At 36.7% G+C, this 23723-nt stretch overlaps 1 protein-coding gene across 1 annotated transcript; it reads right to left on the reverse strand.

The window, feature by feature from the left end:
• Positions 1 to 3725: 3725 nt before the first annotated feature.
• Positions 3726 to 10000, reverse strand: LOC145121834 (uncharacterized). Its single transcript, XM_079057532.1, has 13 exons — positions 9634 to 10000; positions 9420 to 9526; positions 7293 to 7967; positions 7015 to 7214; positions 6746 to 6787; positions 6624 to 6677; positions 6400 to 6536; positions 6277 to 6287; positions 6077 to 6148; positions 5127 to 5275; positions 4954 to 5044; positions 4306 to 4387; positions 3726 to 3835 (listed from the first exon to the last, which is right to left on the reverse strand). Exons 1-13 carry the CDS (start codon positions 9998 to 10000, stop codon positions 3762 to 3764), a joined length of 2061 nt encoding a protein of 686 aa, XP_078913658.1. The 3' UTR covers positions 3726 to 3761.
• Between the last annotated feature and the right edge of the window lie 13723 nt (positions 10001 to 23723).

A 23723-nucleotide genomic window follows, 5' to 3' on the forward strand; every position in this document is an offset into this window, starting at 1 on the left:
TTGTGTGTGCTATCTGTCATGCAAAATTATGGAAAGATGAAGCCCATCGAGGTAATAAATCTGGGAAGAACACATATTTTTCCATGTGTTGTGGTAAAGGCAAAGTTGAGCTTCCTGAATTAAAAGAAGCGCCTCCAGAATACCTAAATCTCTATCGTCATCTTGATCCCAAATCCAAATATTTCATGAAGAATATCCGTCGCTTCAATTCGATGTTTTCATTTACTTCGATGGGTGGAAAAATTGACTCTTCCATTAACAAAGGCAATGCTCCGTACACTTTCAGACTTAGCGGTCAAAATTATCATAGTATGGGAAGTCTTATACCTTCATATGGATCCAAACCAAAGTTCTCTCAACTTTACATATATGATACTCAAAACGAAGTTTCAAATAGGCAAAACGCTTTCAGGTTTGTCTTCATATTTATTTTTGTATGCTTTTTTTAAATTTATTATCTATATATATTTAATTATTTAATTACTGAATATTTCATACGACCTTTATGATTAACAGTAAAGAAAAAGATGGGTGTATATCACCTTCTCATTCACTTGATATCGAGACCATACAATTCTTGAAGGTTATGTTGGATTCAACGAATGAATTGGTTAAGTGGTATAGAATGGCAAGAGATTGTTTTTCTGAAAATCCTCATATGGATTTAAAGTTACGTCTTATAGGAAGAAGACAAAAAGATGGACGGACGTATAACCTACCTACTGCTTCTGAGGTAGCTGCCTTGATTGTTGGTGACATTGGTGATTCGATTGATAATAGAGATATCATTGTAACAACTCAATCAGGAAGTCTACAACATATAAATGAATTACATCCTACTTACCTTGCTCTTCAATACCCACTACTCTTTCCTTATGGAGATGATGGCTATAGAGTTGACATCCCTCATAGAGGTGTTACGCCTTCAACGGATACCAAACGACGCAACTGTATAATGAGAGAATTCTTTGCTTATAGAATTCAGGACAGAGTGAATATTTTTTCATTAGTTTTGAATTCAAAAAGACTTTTTCAACAATTCCTGGTTGATGCCTATACGATGATCGAAAGTGAGCGGCTATATTATGTACGCAACCAACAAAAAGTTCTTAGATGCGAATCTTATGAAACTTTGCGTAGCCTACAAAGTCATGGAAATACTGATATCTCCAACATCGGAAAACGTGTGATCTTGCCTTCTTCCTTTACGGGTGGTGCACGGTACATGATGCAAAACTATTTAGATGCCATGTCTCTTTGTAAGTGGTATGGGTACCCGGACTTTTTCATAATTGTAACATGTAATCCAAAGTGGCCAGAAATTAGAAGGTTTCTTAAGGATACAACGCTCAATCCCAAAGACAGGCCAGATATCCTATCTAGGCTATTTAAAATGAAGCTCGATTCGTTGATTACAGACTTAAAGACAAATGCATTATTAGGTTCGATCCAAGCAGGTATGTTATATAACAACTATAATTTTAACATGAACAGTTTGGTTTCCAAAAATGCTTTTGAAAATCTGTCTGCTAATGGTAGCAAAGATTCATCATGCATGTTGTATTCTGAGACCGATGAGTTTCTTTTGAAACATGACTTCAAACCCATTACCGAAATCCAAGAAATCACAAAGGTATTCTTTTTTTTTTTTTTTAAGTTTTACCTAATTTCAATTGATTGTATTGTAAAACAACTTCTAATTTTTATAGGTAAGCCGAGTAATTGTGCTTGGTACAGTTAAACGTGTGTGCACGGATTTTTCATGGTATTATTGGGGATGTAAATCGTGTCATAAGAAGGTTGATGAAGATATTATGATGAACATTGAGCTAAATGATGGATCAACCGGCAAAAAAGCGGTTGTGTGTTCATCCTCAGTCTGCAACAATAAAGTTGTTTCTGTTCTTCCTAGGTATTGAACACATACTTTATGCTTTATCTTTGTTATTATTTTTTTACACATTAATGTAATATTTCATTATTGTTTTTTAATATGTTTAGGTTTAAAATCCCAATTAGAGTCCAAGATCGTACAGGAGTAATTTCATTGACTCTTTTTGATGGTGATGCTAATAGGCTTTTAAGAAAAAATGCACAAGAATTGCTGGAAATTTTTAATGAGGTTGGGTCTGTTTTACTATACAACTTTATTGTTTTTCTCATGTTTTATCTTACACATTATTCAATTGCATTTGTCTTGCAGGATGGTAATACTGCTATTTTCCCCGTTGAAATCACTGATCTGCTTGAGAGGAGATTTGCGTTTCTGATTGAAGTTTCTGAATATAATTTGAAAAATAAAGTTCAAGGGTATTCAATACGTAAGTTGACTGCTGACTGTAAAATACTTTCTGAACTTGAAAAGAAGTTTACAATTGAACAGGTATCAATTTTGCACAATTTATTTAATCCCTATAATATTTATATTGTTTAAGTAATTCTTACTATGTTCTTATTTGCAGCATGTTGATTCCGACTCTTTCAACACTCCAACCTTTGAAGTCACATCTCAAGAAACTGCCAATTTGAAGGTGGTATTTATTTTACATTTAAATTTAAATTTAACTTCATTTGCATTACTACTTAACTAACATTTTTTATGTACTTCAAAAAAAGGATGCAATATCATTCACGGGAGATAATATCACCCCGGCCTCTAATGTTGAGAAAAGCACAGCGACAAGTTCGTTGGCCAAACACCGTTTTTCTAAAGTTGTATCTCCAAATGCAGAGCTAAAGCACAATCTTTTTGAAGTTTACGATGTTGATGACCCACCAGCAATGTCATCGACAAAAGTGCGTTCAACTTTCATGGATGATGGCTTTTCGGCACATGGCAAGATGGAACTTTTGATTCCAAAAATAGAGAAATAAATGAATCTTTAAGCATTTAAAACCACTTGGATATTTTAAGTACATTGTCCCTTTTAAAACTATTTCAACTTTGGGTTTTTCTTTGTGTGGGTTTGTTTTGCTTTGATGGTTGGAACAATTTGATATTATTTTATTGTGTTTGAATTACCTTTATGGAGTTAATAAGATTATTTTAGTGAAAATTGCATTGTGTTTTTTCTATTCAGTTTTTCAAGTTTTTTTTTTTCATATATTTGTCACTTATATAACTACTACATTATTCAGAAATACAAAAATGTTACCATTATAATAATTTACTTTTCTTATTCTTTGGTAGAATGCTCATGTTAATTAAACCAACAAATATTTGTTTTATAGATACGTTAAAGGGTTGATTTTTTTTTTTCAAATTTTTTCATCATTACTTAAAAAACGCAAAAAAGCAAATAAAAAACCAACTTTAAGAAAAGTATTCCCTTTATAGCACATATTAGCTTTCTATTTATTCCAATATAATAGAATTTTATGATTTTATTGTATTTTATATGTGTGTTTTAACAAAATACACAAATTGCAACAAATTTGTTTATTTTGCTCATCTCATAAAAACTACTTTATACTATGTCATAATACTGCATTGTATCGTTCTTTTTTATTATGCTTTTTGTTTTTACACCATAAGAGCATCATACTTGTGTTTGATAATGTTTTTACACCATAATGTATTATGTGATACAAATGAAACTATGATGCTATTAAGGGATAAAAATGCAAATATTCATTTCATGTAATATCTCCGTGTAGTACACGGGTCTCACACCTAGTTGCATAATATTTATTATAGAAAACAAAACATGTACAACATTAAAAGAAACCCATGACTAAATTCTCCTTTGACAATTTCCTTTCTAAAAGAATAACCTGATGCAGGAACTTTGAGAGGCTTCAGGGCATGGAAGGAGGTTGCTAGAGCTGTCAGAACCTGCACATGGCAAATCGGTAACTTAACATGCAATTCAATAAAGAAATATGTTTAAAAATTTTCTATTGTTTTGAACACCTACATGATCAGAATGTTTTGAACACCTACGGCTTTCCATTTCTTTCTATTACAACATTATACTTTTATTTTATTTTTTCCTTATTATTGATGCATCATATGATAAAAAAAATCTACCCAATTCCAACGTTATACTTCCAATCTTTTTCTTCTTACCACATCATACTTTGAAAGATCAACCCAATTATAACAACGAAATTGCTATAATAACTGAGTAGATTTTTCTTGGATTTATCCCTTTATTTAGAATCACACATCACAAAACAAAACCATCTCTATATCAATTAAGCTTTTTTATACTCGGTTTTGGCAGAAATGAAAATGTCAAAGCAAAAGAAACACTAGACATATCATCATCATGCAAATGAAAAAGAAAAACAGACAACACAAACCCCATTTACAAGCTGGAGGCTTCTCCTTTGGATGCTTGGAGCTGTAATGATCAACAAGCTGCTTCTCATTTGCTAACTGCACCTGAAAAGTCAAAACCCCATTTACAAGAACATAGTTCTAAGAACAAAATCAATAGCTGCTCAACTCCTCCTCCTCCTTACCTCTTATTTATACTAAACTAACAAGTAAAATGACTAAAAGACCCCTAGCCCAAGCCTTGACCTGTTTGTCCTTATTTATTTGACCAGTTGAATTCCCCTTAATTTTCATATCTAACTCATAATACCTTTGGTAAATTGATAGCCTATAACGGATGAAGACTAAACTTAGTAACAACAAAGTTAAGGAGGAAAAAAATCATGGGAAATTGCTAACCGGAGAAAGTGCCTTCTCGTGAAGGGGGGAACACTTTAGAAGTTTTAAAAGGGGAGTCATGTGCGATGCTTGACGTTCGCTATCATTAACATTACAAGTTGTGGCAGTAAATATTTTTCTAAAATCAGCTCAATTTTTCTTTGGAAGAGGGACCAAAAACGTTATAAGAACCTTAAATCATGACCAAAATTGGAAGAAAATAACCTTTTGGAGACCAAATTTGCAAAAATCAATTATACTCAGGGACCAAAAATGCAAATTTAATAAACTACCTGAACAAACACATCAGTATGAGTTTTCCCCTCATACAACATCAACTCTGCTTTTGCTCCTACTCTTTGAAGAGTATCCACAAACGTTTTACTATAAACATCAACACACTTATATATTATTATTTTTTTTTAAAAAAAAAAACTAAATTGAAAAAATAACAAAAGACTCACACCTGCAGTCTGCTGGAATGGAATAATCTGCAGTACCATGAAAAAGAATAATTGGAGGCAAGAGAGAAACTGCTTTTTTATTGTTGGCTGAATTCACAGGATACAAGAAGAAAAAATGAACATTCTTAAAACATTCATGTACCTGTAAAAGCTGATTGAATTATGATAACAACCACATGTAGTGCAAGAATGAAAAATTCATAACTTTTTTTTGTATGTATTTATCAAAGATATGATATATTTCTTTGTCCTCTTATATGCCATTTTGTGTTGAAAAACTTCATTCATTCCGAATTATGGCAAAGTTTCTTTTATTATGGGGTTATATTAACAAATTGACAGGTAAAAAATAATAAAGTACAAATTTTTGAGGTTGCAAAAACTCAAATTGCAGAAAACCCCACATTGCAAAACAAATAATTTAAGAGCCTATTCTCTCTGTTGACTTTGCCTATACAACAACAGAAGTCATGCTATTGAACACATTTCATGAGTTACAGAGGAATCTCAATGGCATTCTTGGATTCTTGATGGGCTCCAATGGGGCCATTATAGAAGGAGCTCATGTCACTGCACCTCTGTTAAACTCTGTTTAGATTTTTTTGATATGTTGTTTTTTTAATTGCAAATTGTTATTAAAGCTTCATAAATTTCTGTAACGTACAATTGACAGCTTCAATGACACACATTATAGAATGGGAAGAAGCAGTTTTGAATTTTTACGTTAAAAGATCATTGCGATTATCATTCAAAATTCAACAGTTACTGGATACATATATGGGGTTTTCACACACGGATTTTAGGATAAAGTTGTTATAATCCACTAGATTATATCAAAAGTTAGCTACCTTTTTGAAAATTGAGGTTACTTATCTGCTGTATTTTTGTCTTCAAGAAAGATAGACGAAAGATATTTATCAAATACACATTATGTGAATATTCATCGATTAACTAGACATGCTACATCTTCAAAATAACCAATAAAATACGCAAGTAAAAGATCGTTTAAGCGAATCAATGTTATCTGCATTATATAATTTTGGTAACAATCTTTATATTTCATCTCTATATCTTGGTTAATGATAAATAATTATCTTTTAAATTAAATCAGGAAACTAATTTCTGGAGAATATTTTCAAAAAGATTACTCACCTCCCATAATACTGTACAAATTATATAAAGTTATCCTTTTTTTTTTAATATTAAAAGTAGACAAAATGGAAAATACCTGTAAAAAAGTGACTTGTATGGGCCTCGAGTGTTTAAATGTTCAGCCAAATAAGCCCAAATAAGCTTTTATCTGAGAAACACTCCATGTAGTACGCTGTGTTGCATCACACTCAATAATTGTCTGCTCCGTAAGTGCACAAGCTGCAATATGTGCACCAGCTGATTGTCCCATCAGGTAAATCCTTCAAAATTACCATATTTCAATATTCAAAATCCAAAAGGGTAAATTAGTAAATTAGTAAAAAGTAAAAAGCATATAATATACCTACCTATTGGGATCACCACCATATTCAGAGATGTTATTGCATACAAATGAGATGCCACTAAAAGAGAGCAGCCCTTAATGAGAAATTCATTTTCAAAACACTAACAAAAGCATGATCTTACGTACATAACGTTTTGGTTGATTATTTGTTGTTTATTTCTTGTCTGTCTGCTTCATACTTGCTATGTTCTTTCTTCAACTGCAGACAGAAAAGCAATCTCCAGTTACTGAAACCCAAATCCATTAATCTACTAAATATTATTATAAGTATAAACAGGGAACATGTGATGCAATTAATTCATCCATCCAGTAAGGCATTACCAACCACACAGTCCTCTCATCAAATTACTATAATAATCTGAGCTCTTATGTGAAATACCTTTTATAACCCTGACCTGGTTATCGTCAAGTCATTCCCAGTTCCAGCAGGTAGAATGGCTACAGGAGGGGGTGAAACGTAATTTTGCTTCTCAATTGCATCCAATACCCACCCTGCTGTCCCATCTCCTCCACAGACAAGAATTCTGAAATGAGGTACTCTTCTGAATAGATACAGACCAACTTCTGGCCCTTCTGTTGAACTCAACTCAAATATCTACAAAAAGTTTCATCAAGATTTTAGAAATTTTGGTCAAAAGATAAATCAAGAATCAATAAGTATGAAGCTATGAACCTGAACAGGGTTCAAAAGAATATTCATTCTTAGTCTGATTGAATCACCACGTTTAGTAGCACCACTTTTTTTGTTGATGAAAACAAGAAGTGGTCTTGCATCAGGACGCAAGTTCACAAGCTCATATCTCTGCATCATTTGCACCTTTTGGGATTCATCTCTCTGATCTTTCCTGAAAGTCAACTTTTTGTTGACCATGTCACTGTTACTATTCCCACCAACACCATCATCTTTAACATCATTATTCCCATCTGGTGTACTTTCTGTAGACGATTCCCCTATACCTTTATCTTTATCTAAATTCACTCGATTGAAATTACCTTTGTTTTTCTTACTTTGACTTGTGATACTTGCTAGAACATAAGAAGCAATCTTATTGGCTCCATAAGTAATGGAACTCAAGATTCCACCAGATGATGATCTACCAAGTCCTTTAACATAAAGAGGGGATAAAATCAATCTTTTAAAAGGACCCATGTCACAAATATCACCTGTTTCACGATACATGCTGCTATGACAATCAACATGGATTAATCTTTGACACCATAAACAACACCATATAGGTGATCCACCAAGGAAAGAAGCACTACATGGTTCTTCACAATGTGTACAAAAAGATGACCCCTCTGGTTGATCTATCACCTCAGTCCACCTTATAGCCCATTGGTGTAAAACCTGATAAATAAATCCAACAAGACAATAAATGTTGGGATATTATCCCAAAATCATACAAATGATACATAAAGCAAAAGAAGCTTTAAGGACTCAGACCTGAAGATGTTTAGGGGTGCATGGTTGACCAGGGAAACTGGGATGGATGAGATAAAGCTAGGTGGAGGCAGACAATCTAGGGAAGGGAAGAGTCGCACATGGTGGAGCAGCAGTGTAAGGCGCAAACAACATATTCGTGATTCTCTCTCCCAAAATTCTGAAACGATAAGTTGTTGGATAAACAACGTAGTTTTCTAAATCTTGGGATGAATCGTAGTTGTAAAGGTCAAAGTGAGAAATCTAAAAACCTAGAACTACTGAATCAAATCAAGGTTACCTTCTAACTTCGATTTAAAAAATGAGGAAATTAGGGTTACCTTCTAGCTTCGATTTGAAATTGGAGAAATTAGGGTTACCTTCGACATTGAATCAGTTACATTTGGAGCCAAATCTCCCACAAATATCGATAGATCTGAACCAGTGCTTTCTCCACGCTTTTCTCCGGTGCTAAAACTCGCTCAGTTTAACCGGAAAGCTTGATCAGTATTTGGCATCGTGGTTCCATTGTAGGTCTGGAGGATTTTCTCAGCGGATGAATGAGAAAGAAACTCGATGAATCCATAACGTTCTGATTGGCCAGTCTGTTTGTTTCGTATTAGTTTTATAGATTGAACCTGTAAATTTAATGAATAGAGTGTCACGAACGCCGTTTTGCGAGAAGCATGACTGGAGATAAGTTTCCCCCTTATCTACTAAACGGATCGGAGAAGAGGGAGAAGGAAGGAGAGGGGAGAATCGATTGCTAAGATGAAAGATAGAAACAGGTAGAAAAGCGGGTTTTGAAAATTTTGGGGATTTCGATTTCCCCCTTATCTACTAAATGCGCGTTTCTTTAAAATTATAAAGTGACACTTACAGAGGACGCGCATTTAACATACAGCGCCCTCCGTGTTTTTTTTCTTATGACACTAATTTAAGGGCACGCAATAATACGTGACCTAAATTCCTAAATTTTTTGAAGAGATGACACTTTTTTAATGTCACTCTCTTTTGCGTAACATAAATCAACGAGTGTCGTGATTTGCGCGTCATAAAAGGGTCTTTTTCTTGTAGTGAAAGTTGATGTTGGAATGTCATAACTTATGACAACACAAAAGAGAAGGTCAAATTTGATGTTGGTGATTCTAAGGAGAGACAATAAGTGATTGTATTTGTAACTACTTTGTTGATGACCTAAGATGCAAATGAAATGCTAACAAAACATATTTTAGAATTCAATCTAAAGGCTTTGATGGAAACTAAAACACTAAACTCAAATGCAAAAAAATTAATTAAAAAAAAGATGTAAAAATGTCTTCAAAACTGAAACTGAGAGATGCTACAGCAGCTCCTCCCTTGCTGCTCAGCAGGTGTTACCCAAACAAGACTGTCGACATAATCAACAACTTTAACATCATCATCATTACCAAGCTTGAAGATTTTAGTATTGGCTGCAACCGGATCGTATAAAGCATGGCTAAATCCTGAAACTTGAAAACTAACTTGAAAAAGAAACTTATTTTGTAATGTAAATCCATATGGATATATATAACCTCTAAACAAAGGAAAGACATGCTGTTTCATCCATGACTTAGCCACCCATATTCATCCATAACCCACACCACACACTCATAATCTGGGAGGGTCTTTGATATCACACATAGTTTTCCAGCCAAAACTCCTATGATCGTTGAGACATTATTCACATTATCACTGTTGACAGAATCTGGAAGAGTTATCTCACTGAAAGTCTCTGCACCCAAATCAAATGCCAATATGGTTTTTGAAACCAACTCCCCTAAATAATAACCACCATGCCAATGAAGATGGCCGGCATGGCCATCTACACAGAGATCATCAAAATCGTAAATATTTTGGACATGCGATGGAACACTTTGAGTGATGAACTTCCAGGAACCCTTTCTCATGCTATAAGTCTCAACCGGCAGCCACTCCATATAGGCAATTGCGTTTGGTGATATCAAAAGACGTCGTGTAATCTTCACAACTTTATAATCATCAGTTTTGGGATCAAATCCAAATCAAAAAAACTTTTGGATGGAATGGGAGGGCATAGAATATGGTGGGAGAGTTATCAAGGCAGAGAGGGAAGGGTTCCATATATAAATGTCCTCAGAACCATGATCTGATCCATAAATAAAATAAGAATCAGGATCCCTTTCGCACAACATATGTTTGGGCTTATGATTTGATCCGTATTTAAAGCATATTAATCCGTTAATAGATCCAATGACTTTGCCACGACTATTTTCAGATTGGGGTTTAAGTGGGAGCTTGATGAAATTAGCGAGTTCCAGATGGGGAGATCGATAAGGGCGTGTTGTGAATGGTTTGGAGTCGAAAGAAAATAGCTTGAAAAAAAACAAGAGAATTCCATCGTTTTTGTTGTTTTGGATTGAACGATGAAGGTGGGATTTTATGAAAGAGGGTTCAGATAATAGTGTATTCCAAGATTTGGAGAGACATCTCATCTGAGCAAGCTGTTTAGCCGGTAACTGAATGAATATGTTTAATAAAATGTCGTCTGGGAAGTTCCACACAGTTGCTCGGTGTTGTTTTGAACAGCCTAGAAAATCCTAAAGAAAATCCACAATAACGAAAAACAAAATAATAATAATAATAATAATAATAATAATACGAGAAATTTTATAATTCTAATAATTTCGGCAATAAGAAAGTAGACAGTGCCGTATTACCATATAAAATAAGTAAATAACCGAGAGCCGAGAACAGTTGCAAAGGCGGTGCGATAGCAGGAGGACAAAACGTCGCGACGGAGCGGCGAAGTTTGGCGAAACAGAGTTTCCAAAAAAGCAGGTCACCGCGCTCACCTGTGACTATTGGATACCAGACCCAGGGTTTGAAGAAATAAACCAAATATATCAAATCCTCATTACTTGGTTAAAAGTAAAAAATCTAAAATTTCTAATATTATTGTAATATTGTGCATATGATCTCAACTCAATCCAAATCAAATTAAACTTTAAAAAAATAAAAATAAAATAACTCTATAGCAACTGGAATAAGAGGTTTCATTACTCGTTATTATTATCCAACTATTAAACTGTAAATTTTTGTCTCCAATAGTTACTGTTTTTTTGGTTAAATTTAAAAACTTTCCAACTTAGCCACTTAGGCCGACACAGTGGTGATGGTGGTGTCTAAGGGTGTTAATCGGGTCAACCCGATGTGGTTTCGAGTTAATCGGGTTTTTTGAAATGTGTTCTTTTGACTTAAACCCGACGCTATTAAGTGTGGGTTATTCGGGTGTCCGGTCAATAAGGTCGGGTTAACTGGGTTTGTTGGGTTAAAATGTTATATAGTAGTAGGGTGATCTTGTAATCTAACATGTATTATTCTCTTTATGCAAAACATTTTGTAAATTGATGATATATATGACTATAATAAAAAGATGATAAAAATTGGGAGCTAGTAAACACATGTTCATCATGATAGCAACTAAGATAAAATAGAAAGTGTCATTATATACCAAACAAGCATGACTAACTAATAAGATGACAATTGAAATAAATTTTGATACAAGTTAAATTTTATATAAACTATCAATTAATTCCTTATACATGTTTTCTTATTAAACAGGTGATTTTAATACTCTTTAACCACATAATAGATTTTTTTTTATTTTATTTAATATATTTGATAAACTATTGAACTTGAGTTATTTGCATACATGAAAAGTAAACCGCCTCAACTTTGGTGTTTTCTATTTCTATAAGTAGTACATCATCCCAAAAAAAAGGTTAAAGGAATAGGCTTGATGCCAGATCCACTTACATGAAAGACCCAATATGTACCCTTCTAGAAAAATATAAAGTAAGATTAATGAATGTAAAATAAGCCAAACTATATGCATATCCATAAAAGTAAATAAGTTTCTGATTTCATGGAAGATATGGTTGTACCGTATAAGTGGAGAATGCAATTCGTAAAAGTGTTGTAGTATGCCCTTATTCGGGTTAATGAGGTTAACCTGCAACCCAATATTTTTTTTAAAAAGGATCAACCTTAAACCCGATCCTAAATGCAATTCAGGTATATTGGGTTCACCCGAATAATCCGATTAAGAATTTTGTGTTAACATAAAATACTATATAAAGCCTAGCTCGAACCATATTATTGAATAATCAAGATGTAAAAGAACTTCATACCTTAATCTATTGATGTGTCTTATTCTTGATGCAAGATTTTAACAATGAACAAGAACGTCTGTATCATCTTCCTCAATAAAGTTCCATTAGTTTCTTCCAAGCAATCTTTGATGATGGGGATCAATGAGAGAAAAATAAATTATTGTGTCATTTGTCTGTTAGGAACCAACTACATTTTATACCCAAAACATTAGAGTGGCCATTAAACTCTAATAATATTAAACACATTTAAGTTATTTACGAATAGCCTTATGCAACTTACAAACATAAATACCCACCTTAGTATAGAATAATTAGAATATTATATATTTAATTTTGAATATTCTTACAATCTCTCACATGAGTATTACATGCTTGAAAATATATTGCAAATATTTAGGCATACTGTTATACATTTTTACTATGTTTCCTTAAGGACAATCTGCTTCGTCTTGTGCATAGGTATTGAACCAAGGCACCATTGATCATATTTCAAGGATGACTAAACTGATAACATTGTCATATGATTATATCAAAGAGAAATTACAAGGGCTCTCAGAGAAAAGCATAAAGACTACAAGGAATAAAACGGATATAAATACTAGCTAGACAGAAACCCTAATGGGCTAAAGACAAAAAAAAGGGGCCCATAAACAAGCGGGCTAATAATATAGACTAACATCCCCCCTCAAACTCACAATGCCGCAGCAATAAGCATTGAGAGTTTGTCACATAAGAACCGAAACCGAGAAGCCGATAAAGTCTTCGTAAAAATATCCGCAAGCTACAAAGTTGATGAAACAAATGGAAGCGAAATGGTCCCAAGCTGCAGATGATGACGAGTAAAATGACAATCAATCTCAATGTGCTTCGTCCGCTCATGAAAAACAGAATTCTTCGCAATTTGTATCGCACTTTTATTATCACAATTCAAGGGAGTAGGTGAAGAAATGTAAACTCCCATATCCGCAAGCAGCCACCGTAACCAGATAATCTCACATGTAGTTACAGCCATAGCACGATATTCAGCCTCTGTGGAAGATCTAGAGACAACATCCTGTTTCTTGCTCTTCCATGAAATAAGAGACTCTCCAAGAAATACACAAAATCCAGTGGTAGACTTACGATCATGACGATCACCATCCCAATCAGCATCACTATAGGCACGTAACTCAAGAGAAGATGTCGAGGGAAACAAGAGAGTCTGAAACTGAGTGCCACGAAGATATCTCAGAATACGAAGAACAGCTCCCCAATGAACAGAGGTTGGTGCAGTAACAAACTGACTGACAATATGAACAGCATGAGCAATATCTGGACGAGTGACTGTGAGATAAACCAAACTTCCCACCACAGTACAATAAAGATTCGGATCAGAAAAAGGAACACCATCAGTAGGAGAGTATCGAGCATTGGTTTCAAGAGGGGTATCAACAGTCCGATTGTCAAAAAGTCCCGCCCGTGTAAACAAGTCAGATATATATTTAGTCTGGGAAAGAAGGTACCCTTTCTTAGACTGAGCGACCTCAATACCCAAGAAATAACGCAGCAAGCCCAAATCCTTCATAGCAAATCGACGAGCTAGATCATGCTTCAAAGACTCAATACCACCATGGTCATCACCTGTAATAATCATGTCATCCACATATAAGGACAAAAGAATCCGTCCTGCACTCGAGCATCTAACAAACAGAGCAGAATCGTGATTACTCTGGACAAATCCAAGAGAGGTAATCATTGTGGAGAATTTCTCAAACCAAGCACGAGGGGCTTGCTTGAGCCCATACAAAGCTTTGCAAAGCCGACAAACCTCGCCCGGTCGGTGCTGAATTCCTGGAGGAGGGGTCATATAAACCTCTTCATGAAGGTCACCATTCAAAAAGGCATTCTTGACATCCACTTGAAAGATCTTCCACTGTCGAACGGATGCGACTGTAATCATAGTATGAACTGTCGTCATCTTTGCAACTGGGGCAAATGTCTCCTCGTAGTCAAAACCATACTGTTGGGAATACCCTTTTGCTACAAGTCTAGCCTTATATCGTTCAACATAGCCATCAGCTTTTGTTTTTATCTTGTACACCCAACGACAACCTATCGTATGTTTCCCAGGAGGAAGAGAAACCAAATCCCATGTATGAGTCTGATGAAGAGCAGTGAGTTCTTCAGCCATAGCATTCTGCCAAAGAGGATCTGAAACAGCTTCTCTATATGATTCAGGTTCAGAAAGATGATGGATGCTTGCTATAAAAGAAGCAAACGATCCTGAATATGTAGAGTAATAAAAATCTGGTAGCTTGGTGGACTTGACAGGACGAGAAGATCTCCTGAGGGGTGGTGGTGGAGGAGGATCCTCAACTTCAATAATCGGAGGATCAGGCTCAGGAACAGGTGGAGTCGAGGCACCCTATGAAGAAGTGGGTGTGTCATGTGTTGAGGGATCATGTGGCATAGATGAGTCTTGAGCCTCTATATCTTCATTAAAAGGATCAATACGCAGAAGATCAGACTTTGTTACATTGTGGGCTGTAGCAGGAATCGAGTAGAAAGGAATATGTTCCAAAAAAGTAACGTGCCGAGAAACATATGACTTCTGACTCACAGGATCATAGCAACGGTATCCTTTCTGACCAATCCCATACCCTAAAAATACACAAATAGCAGATTTCGGCCCCAGCTTGTTCCTTTCAACATGAGGACGAAGAACAAAACAAGTACATCCAAAAACTCGTAAGGAAGAGTAGTCTGGTGGATGACCATATAACTTCTCAAAAGGAGATATTCCTGAATTCAATCAAGTAGGGATACGATTAATCACATACACAACAGTTAGGACTGCTTCTCCCCAAAAGGCACTAGGGACCTGGGCAGACAGGAGCAATGAGCGGGCAGTCTCAACAATATGACGATGTTTTCGTTCTGCCACACCGTTTTGCTGAGGTGTGTCAGTACACGAAGACTGGTGTATGGTACCATCAGAAGCAAGTAACTGAGTGAAATCATTAGAGGTATATTCACACCCTAAGTCACACCTGAAGCACTTAATCACAGCCGAATGTTGAGTTTTAACAAGAGCTCTAAAATTGCTGTAAATACCAAAGAAATCATATCTGCGTTTCATAAGATAAACCCATGTATATCGAGTATAATCATCTATAAAAGATACATAATAGGTTGACCCACCCTTTGTGGATACTGGTGCAGGACCCCACACATCAGAATGAATAATATCAAAAGGAGCAGTAGAATAAGACATACTTTTATTGAAGGGTAAAGCAGAAAATTTTGCTAGTTTGCAACCACTACAATCAGAAATATCACAAGAGTTTAAATGACCCAAAACACCACTAGATGCTAAGAAATTCAACCGTGATACAGACACATGTCCCAAACGAGAATGCCAAAGATAAAACTCAGACGACAAAGGACTCAAACGAAAAGAAGATAAATCAATGCTGGAAGCAGCAACAGCAGATACTTTGAGGAACTCCAAGACATATAGTTCCCCCACCCTACGGCCGATCCCAATCACCTTCTGGGTCTGTTGATCCTGTATAACACAGACAGAATCAGAAAAGAACACCCAGTTACTAGACTTGCATAACTGACTGACTGAGGCAAGGTTCAAAGTAAGTTTGGGAATGTAATAAACATCAGGAAGAGTTATATGAGAAACGGAGACAGACCCAACACCCTCAACTAGCATAGATGTATCACTAGCAGACTTAACAAAAATAGATGACACTTGCGACAAAGAAGTAAATGATGACAAATGAGGAGTCATATGATGGGTTGCACCAGAATCTAAAATCCACAAAGATGAGGGAATACCTGAAGTGTCAGATGAAGAAGGACCAGAATGAGACATAGATGCAGACATGGCAGTGGGATTAGAAGCCAAATACTGTCTTAATCTCTCAAACACCTTGGGATCCAATGCAGATGGTGGCATATATCCAACAGATTTTGTGTCAACTGGTGGAACAGCAGCAGCAGCAAACTGTGGAGGACGAGGGGTCCATGGAGGAGTACCAGAGGAACGCGACTGATACTTCTGTTGACCAGACCTATTTTGTTGCCCTGACTGAGGTTGACCAGATTTACCCTTGTTGACTAATAATGGACACTGAGCTTTCCAATGATTCTTCTGTTTGCAGAATGTACACTTATCATAAGCGACTCTTGAAGTTTGTCGAGATTGACTGGAGGAGACAGCAAGCACAGCAGGAGCGGGAGTAGGAGTAGAGGTTGCTTTAAACCCTTTATCTGCATAGGACTTGATACGAGTCTCTTCTGCAATTAACTCATGGACAACTGAATCAACTGAAGGAAGAGGAGAGCGATGAAGAATTGTTCCACGAAGACCTTCAAAATCAGAACGCAAGGCCATCAAGAACTGAACCTAGCGTTGTTCTTCCCTCCTAGCAATGTAAGGCTCAAAGTCTTTTAACTCTTTAGATTCAGTAAGAGCCAATTGATCCCAGAGATCAGACATAGCAGCATAGAAATCTTGAATGCTCTGGTCATTTTGTTGAAGGGCACGAATATCATATTCCAATTAGTATTGTTTAGCAAAATTGGACTGAGTATACAGTCTCTCCAAGTGATTCCAAACTTCTTTTGTTGTACCATACTTAGCCAACTGCATACCAATGGACTGAGTAACAGAGTTATTGATCCAAGTAATAACCTTGGAGTTATCAGTCTCCCAAGCATCAAGCAACATATCATAATTCTCAGTTTGAGGCACTGAGGGTTTGGCCTTAGTCCCAGTGACATAGCCCCACATATTCTTCCCACGAAGGAAGTTCTTCATAACGTAACTCCAATACGTATAATTCTTTCCATCCAAACGAGTACTGATTGACTGAAGGGAATCATCCTTTCCAGTCATGTTGATAGTGAATGAGCAACCACAATGACAATATAATAATCTGAGAATGAAAGGAGTAACAAACTAGCGGAAGAAATCACTTGAATAACGAATCAACAACAATTATGAACCAACAGCAACAACTAACCAATAGTAGCAACGAACCGACAGTAGCAACGAATCAACAGTAGCAACGAATCAACATATAAAAAAAAAGACGAATACCAGTGATAATGAACGAAAACGGCATGCTGCAGTAACCCTAGAAAGACTTCTAACAACGTATCAAACCTTTCCGCGCCACAGATGACTGAAGGGAATCATCCTTTCCGCGCCACAGATGACTTCTATAAAGACTTCTAACAACGTATCAAACCTCTGCTCTGATACCATGATAACATTGTCATATGATTATATCAAAGAGAAATTACAAGGGTTCTCAGAGAAAAGCATAAAGACTACAAGGAATAAAGCGGATATAAATACTAGCTAGACAGAAACCCTAATGGGCTAAAGACAAAAAAAGGGCCCATACACAAGTGGGCTAATAATATAGACTAACATAAACAACCAAGATCATCATACCTATAGACACACAATGACATATATCAAATGTAGATGAAAATAACATACAACGCAAGCTACACATGTCCATTTTCAGTTTGTCATACACTGTAGTGTTAACTCTTAAGTGAAGTTAACTCTTTATGCAACATAAATATTATAAAGTCTTAAAATTCAGGACAAGGATAAAAAAATATTATCAACATTATTCTACATAAATTTTGAAAAAAATATTTATAGAAAACATGATGTATATAAATACTCCCACTAACCCCCATATCATAGCAATAAAAAAATATTTATAGAAAACACAGAACCAACCCACATATCATAGCAATAAAATTAAAGACATGTGACTAGGAAAAACCTGCACCCGATTTCATACAAATAAAATTAGTTGTGAATAATAGATCCAATTATTATTAATATGATTACGAAGTTTCGTCCAGAAACCAGATTAATCATTCTCGATTAGATCTGATTATAAGAAAGGTAGAACGAGAGTGTCTTGTTATTGAACGAAATTAAAAAAAACAAGACAATGGAAAACGAAGTCAAGCCCCATGATTTAATGCAGATTTACCAAGCATCCAATAACAATGGAAAACGATAAACGCAGAGTGAATACTAAGAAACCTGGAAGAAATGGCAAATAGAATGAGAGAGCTTTCAATTTCCGTGAGTATCAAATACGTATACGGCTCCTAGGACCTGTACTTATAGGCATCGAAGCCCTAGAAGGCAGAAAAGGGGCTCACATGAGCCAACCCTTGGAAACCCTAGGGCGACGACTTTCTCTCCAAGCTAGTCGTTTTCTAATTGTTCCAGAATATTCTGTTGCCATATCTATGAAGTGGTAGAATATTTTTTTTCCATATCTACAAAGTGCCAGAATATTCTGTTGTCATATCTACGAAGTCAACCGTTTGACCATATCGGTCAAACCGACTTAACCCGAAATTCACCAATATAAAAGCACGTCAGATCCCAGCGACCGATGCATCGTGCGCACTGCCAATTGCGATTAAATCGCACCATTTCCTACACTCGCGGAATCGGCTAGTGCTAGGCTAGGATAGGCGCACACGTGGGCTTGACCCATTCCTTTGATCCACTAAATCCTTTGAAGGCCTATCAAGAGAAATGGGATACAAACCCACTAAAGGTTTCTTCCCCCACCAATATGGAATAGAGGAAAGTTTTTAGCTTAAAAGTTCACCTTTATAATTTCCAACAACAAGTGGATCGTAAAAACCAAGACCATATGGGAACACTCGAAAAAAAAACTCATTATGTAGTGTGAATCCATATGAATCTGCATAACCACAAAAACATTCAAAGACTAACATAACACAATAACACATTGAAAGAATAGAATTTACGTAGTAGATTAGCATAATGAGCATTAATTTCTTACTTGAGTTTCTTGAGTTGGAGTCCAATTTTCAATGACAAGACAAAGTAGGAATTCGTGAACCCTTAGAGACAATAGGAATGGTCGATTTTTTTAAAGTCTGAAACAAGAGGAAGGATTGACATAAGTGATTTCGAGTTTGGAAATAATTGAGAAGATTCGTCGATTTTGAAACGACGAGAACAAGCGTAGGTTTTCTTTTTCTGTTATGAATGACGAGGAAAAAAGTGTGAATCATAATTTCGGTTTCTGTCGATCAGATCAAGGGGATGATGAATGCTTATTTGGGTCGGGTATGTAGAACAGAATAAGCTCTTATTTGGGTAATCCGGACCGAATAATAAGAGAACCAAATAAGCATAATATAGATACCCGAAACCTAAATTGTATTGCTTATTCAGGCCTAATTTGGTTTGGTTTGGTTCAGGTTTCGGTTCGGTTTAGGTTTCCAGGGAGAATTCTCATCCCTAATATTCTCTCCACTTTCTGCTAATTGGCCAAGGATGATTATGTTACTACATAAATTTGGTATGTAGTAAACATCTTGAAGCATGCGTTCTTAATAATTCCTTGACTGAAAAACTATTGACCCTCTTCCTTTAATTCGGATTTGAATCCATTTACAAACTTCATGTATCCTTGAATCATCTTCTTTAGGTAATGAAACTTGTATCTATCTCCTGTGATGTGGTTGTTGGCTCATGTATCAAGATACCACATGTTAGACTGATTTTCATGATCACCATTTGTCTTCAAATATGGGTGCACCTTTTCTTCATTTAAGAAAACTTCACAAACCTCCTCACTTGCATGAAATGACATGAACATAAGTGCTGGTTTGTTGTCATGGTGTTTTGGTATCAAGTTGTTCTCTTGGATTGTCTCCTGCCTTGGGTTTTTACATTCTATAGCATAATGTCAAAAATCTTGACAATTGTAACATTGTAGTTTACTCTTGTCTTGGCTACTAGACGAGCCATGATTTCCATCTTTCTTTTGGTGAAAGTTTCCTTTGCCATGACCACCGTGACGACCAAAGTTACCTCCTCTTCCGCGATATCTACCTCGTCCTTGTGTAGTACTGGACCCACTATGGTTTCCTTTCTAACTTGATCTTGAATCATCTTATGTCTTTTTCTTGTTTCTCTCGGACCATTCTTGGTGAGTCAAGAGGAGCTTCCTGTCATCGATGTCACCATGACCTCGCATTCTCTCTTCATGAGCCTTTAACCTTCCTATCACCTCCTCAACTGTCATTTCATCCAGTTCACCAAATTGCTCAAGTGTCAAAGAAATCTAAAGACACTTTGATGGTACCGGTCATAGTAGCTTCTTCACCATATACGGCTCTTCGGCAATTTCACCCAACGTACGAATGTTGCTTACTATGTTACTCACTTTCACAGCAAATTCATCTATAACCTCCATATCTTTCATTCTTAAAGCCTCAAACTCAGCCTTCAATGTTTGGATTCTTGTTGTCATTACTCTATCTGCGCCCAAGAACCTTGTCTTCAAAGCATCTCATGCTTCATTGTAACACGCCAAAACTGATAAAAATTTAAAATTTTAAAATCAACCATCAACCAATCATTGTTTACAAAAAGTGTCATTGTTTCAAAAGCTTTATTCGAAATCAGAGTTTTCCCAAGACCCAGCGACATAAAACAAAAAGGTGTGCACGATCACGCCTTTGCTTTCCCATAATCCTCAGAAGTACCTGAAACAATAAACTAAAACTGTAAGCCAAAGCTTAGAAACCTTCCTCCAAACTACCAACACACAACATATAATTGCATATATTGGGTCTACAGCTAATAGATTGGATTACCTCTGAGCCCACAATATGAGTCTGGATTGCCCTCGGGGCCCACAACTCATATTTGGCTTTCTCCCAATCCTACATCATAAGTTTAGTCTTCCCTTGGGGCCCACAGCTTATGTATGGCTTGCTCCCGGGTTTGTTGGCTACCGTACAAAGATGTACAACCTCAACCTAACCATACTAGGTCAATAGAAGATAGTTGAATCAACACTCGATCTGCTGCGAACATTGTTCCTCACACTAAATATAATCCAGAAACGACTCCAATCAATAACTAAGCTTTTATCCCATACCAATGGTCCACTCATCCTTCATCATATTAAATGGAAAAGATCAATTTGCCCCTGTCCCTCCAAGACCCAACTGATCCAAGCCCATAACCCTAAATGAACCAAGGACCAAAATCAATCTAATGGGCTTCTGAGAGAATATCTGGCGTCCACTCAATGACACCTGGCATTCGAACGCCCAACGTTCTAACCCAAACGCCCATCGTAACCATAAAATCCCAAATCCTTAACCAAGGTCTTAGGGTATTAAGACCTAGCGTTCAAACTTCAAATCCAATTCTAAAAGAATGTCTAAAGCCATAAATTTGCAACCTTTATGACTTTTCATGCCTATAAAGAGCCCAACACAAAAATCTAATTTAAATCATACTCTAAAGTTCCAAAACTCTTGCATGGAAGAGTATCAAGGTCCAAGCTTGCATTTTTATGAGTTCAAACCCTCCAAAATGCTTGAAAGGACAACCCAAAACTCTGGAGCAATCCGAACTGACAAAAGTCAAGTTCTTGGGACAAAAATAACATAAAACTATACTAAAGCAAGATCTAATAAGGAAGTTATCAAGATTTGAACTTTCTACCTCCAAAAGGTGCTCCAAGATGCCAAGAGTCCAGATCCAAAGGCTAGAGGGCAACACCAACACTCCAAAGATCTTTCTTCTCCACTAAGAACGCTAAAATGATACCAAAATGTTACTCCAAGGCTTTAAAACACTCACATACACTTAGGGTTTCAAAATGAGGGCTATAAGGGACAGAGGCCGGAAATAAGAAGCATTTTGAGCCTATAATGGTCGTTAAATAGGGTGCAAAACCCTAAAAAAGTAGGGGTTGTCCTCTGCGTGCGAATTCATGGTGTCCACAAACTTACGCCGAGCACTCCAACACATAGCGTTCCATTCCCAACGCCTGGTGTTTATGACCAAAACGCAAAGTTAATACAAAGCAAGGTCAACAATGGAAATACTTGGAAACTGGCATTACAAATCTCCCCCACTTGAATCAGACTTCATCCTCGAAGTCCGCTGCTGCAAACAAGCCTGGGTAGTGCTCCCTCATCTTAGACTCGGGCTCCCAAATCCATTCAGAACCCTTCTGATGTTGCCACTAAATCTTGACCAAAGTCACCACCTTATTGCATAGAGTCTTTTTCTTCCGATCCAAGATTGCCACTGGCCTCTCAATGTAATTCAGGCGATCATCAACCTGAACATCCTCCAAAGGAACGATCGTTGAATCATCAGCCACACACTTCCGAAGCTGAGACACATGGAAGGTGTTGTAGATCTGGCTGAGCTCCTCAAGCAAATCTATAGCATCCCGACTCCCAGGTATAATACTTACATAATTTTCATGTTTTTGATTGAGCAACTCGATGAGTTGGAGGCCCCAACTCGTCGAGTAGATAAGGATTTGGCCGCATGGGTTTTACGACCAACTCGACGAGTTGGCGCTGTGAGAGGAAACCCTAATTATCTGGGGTTGTGTCCTATTTAAAGGATCTTAAGCCCTCATTTCCGCCTCCCATGTCACCTTACTCTCCTGTGTGAAACCCTGATCAATTAGATTGATCTAAGAGAGAAAGAAGAGCTAACTTTGAGCATTCTAGTGCACTTTTGGAGGAGAAGAGAAGTGTATCAAGGCTTGGAACGAGAAGCAGCTGTTGGATCTAGTTTTTATCCATCCTTAGCTTCTGTTTGAAGGTAAAAGTCACCACATTGCTCATTATTTTGATTAGATCTCATGTTTAGGAAGTTTTAGGTCTTTTTCCATCTTTCCTTGAGACTTTGAGCAATTTGAGCTTGCCAAGAGATTGAGACTTCAGATATGGACCTTGTGAGGTCCTTTAAGCCGAAAGGTCCAAGCTTTATCAAGCTATAGGAGAGCTTTTATGCTTAGGACCCTAAATGGAACTTGTTTTGGCATTTCAAGCCCCGAGTGCCATGCATGGACGTAAAGGTTGCAGCTTTACGTGGTATCTCAGCCTTGGGAGGCTAGGTATAGAGTTTCGGGTTGTAACTCTACCTTAAAACGTCTGAATAAGATAATAGACTGAAGGGAATCGACGAGTCGGTGAGCTGACTCGACGAGTCGGCTAGGGTTTTCCCCAATGATTCTGGACATGAGTAACTCGGCGGGTTGATGAGACAACTCGACGAGTTAAGATCGATTTTTGCGACATTCTGAAGGAACGATGGGACTCAACGAGTCACATCGATGCACTCGACGAGTCGGGTCAACATGGACTGTTTACTCGAGTGTTGACTTCTATTGACTTCAGGGTTTGGTCAAGACAAGGATTATGGAGACCATGGATGGGTAAAATAGTCTTTTACCGATCCCACGAGTTACAGAGAGAAAATAGCTTGGTTTGTTTAGAGTTGTCATTGAAGTGTTAATTAGAGATAATTATTGTATGTGTTAGGCGGAGGCTAGATCGGTGATTCGTATACGAGGTTTATTTGCTTGCTTACGAGGTGAGTCTTCTCACTATACTTACCTTGAGTGGTAATTTTGTGTGACTGAAGGGTCTTGTATGTTTACACTGA

The sequence above is a fragment of the Lactuca virosa genome, chromosome 6, assembly GCF_052849685.1.
Source record: "Lactuca virosa cultivar CGN04683 chromosome 6, Lactuca_virosa_CGN04683_v6, whole genome shotgun sequence".
Lineage (NCBI taxonomy): Eukaryota > Viridiplantae > Streptophyta > Magnoliopsida > Asterales > Asteraceae > Lactuca > Lactuca virosa.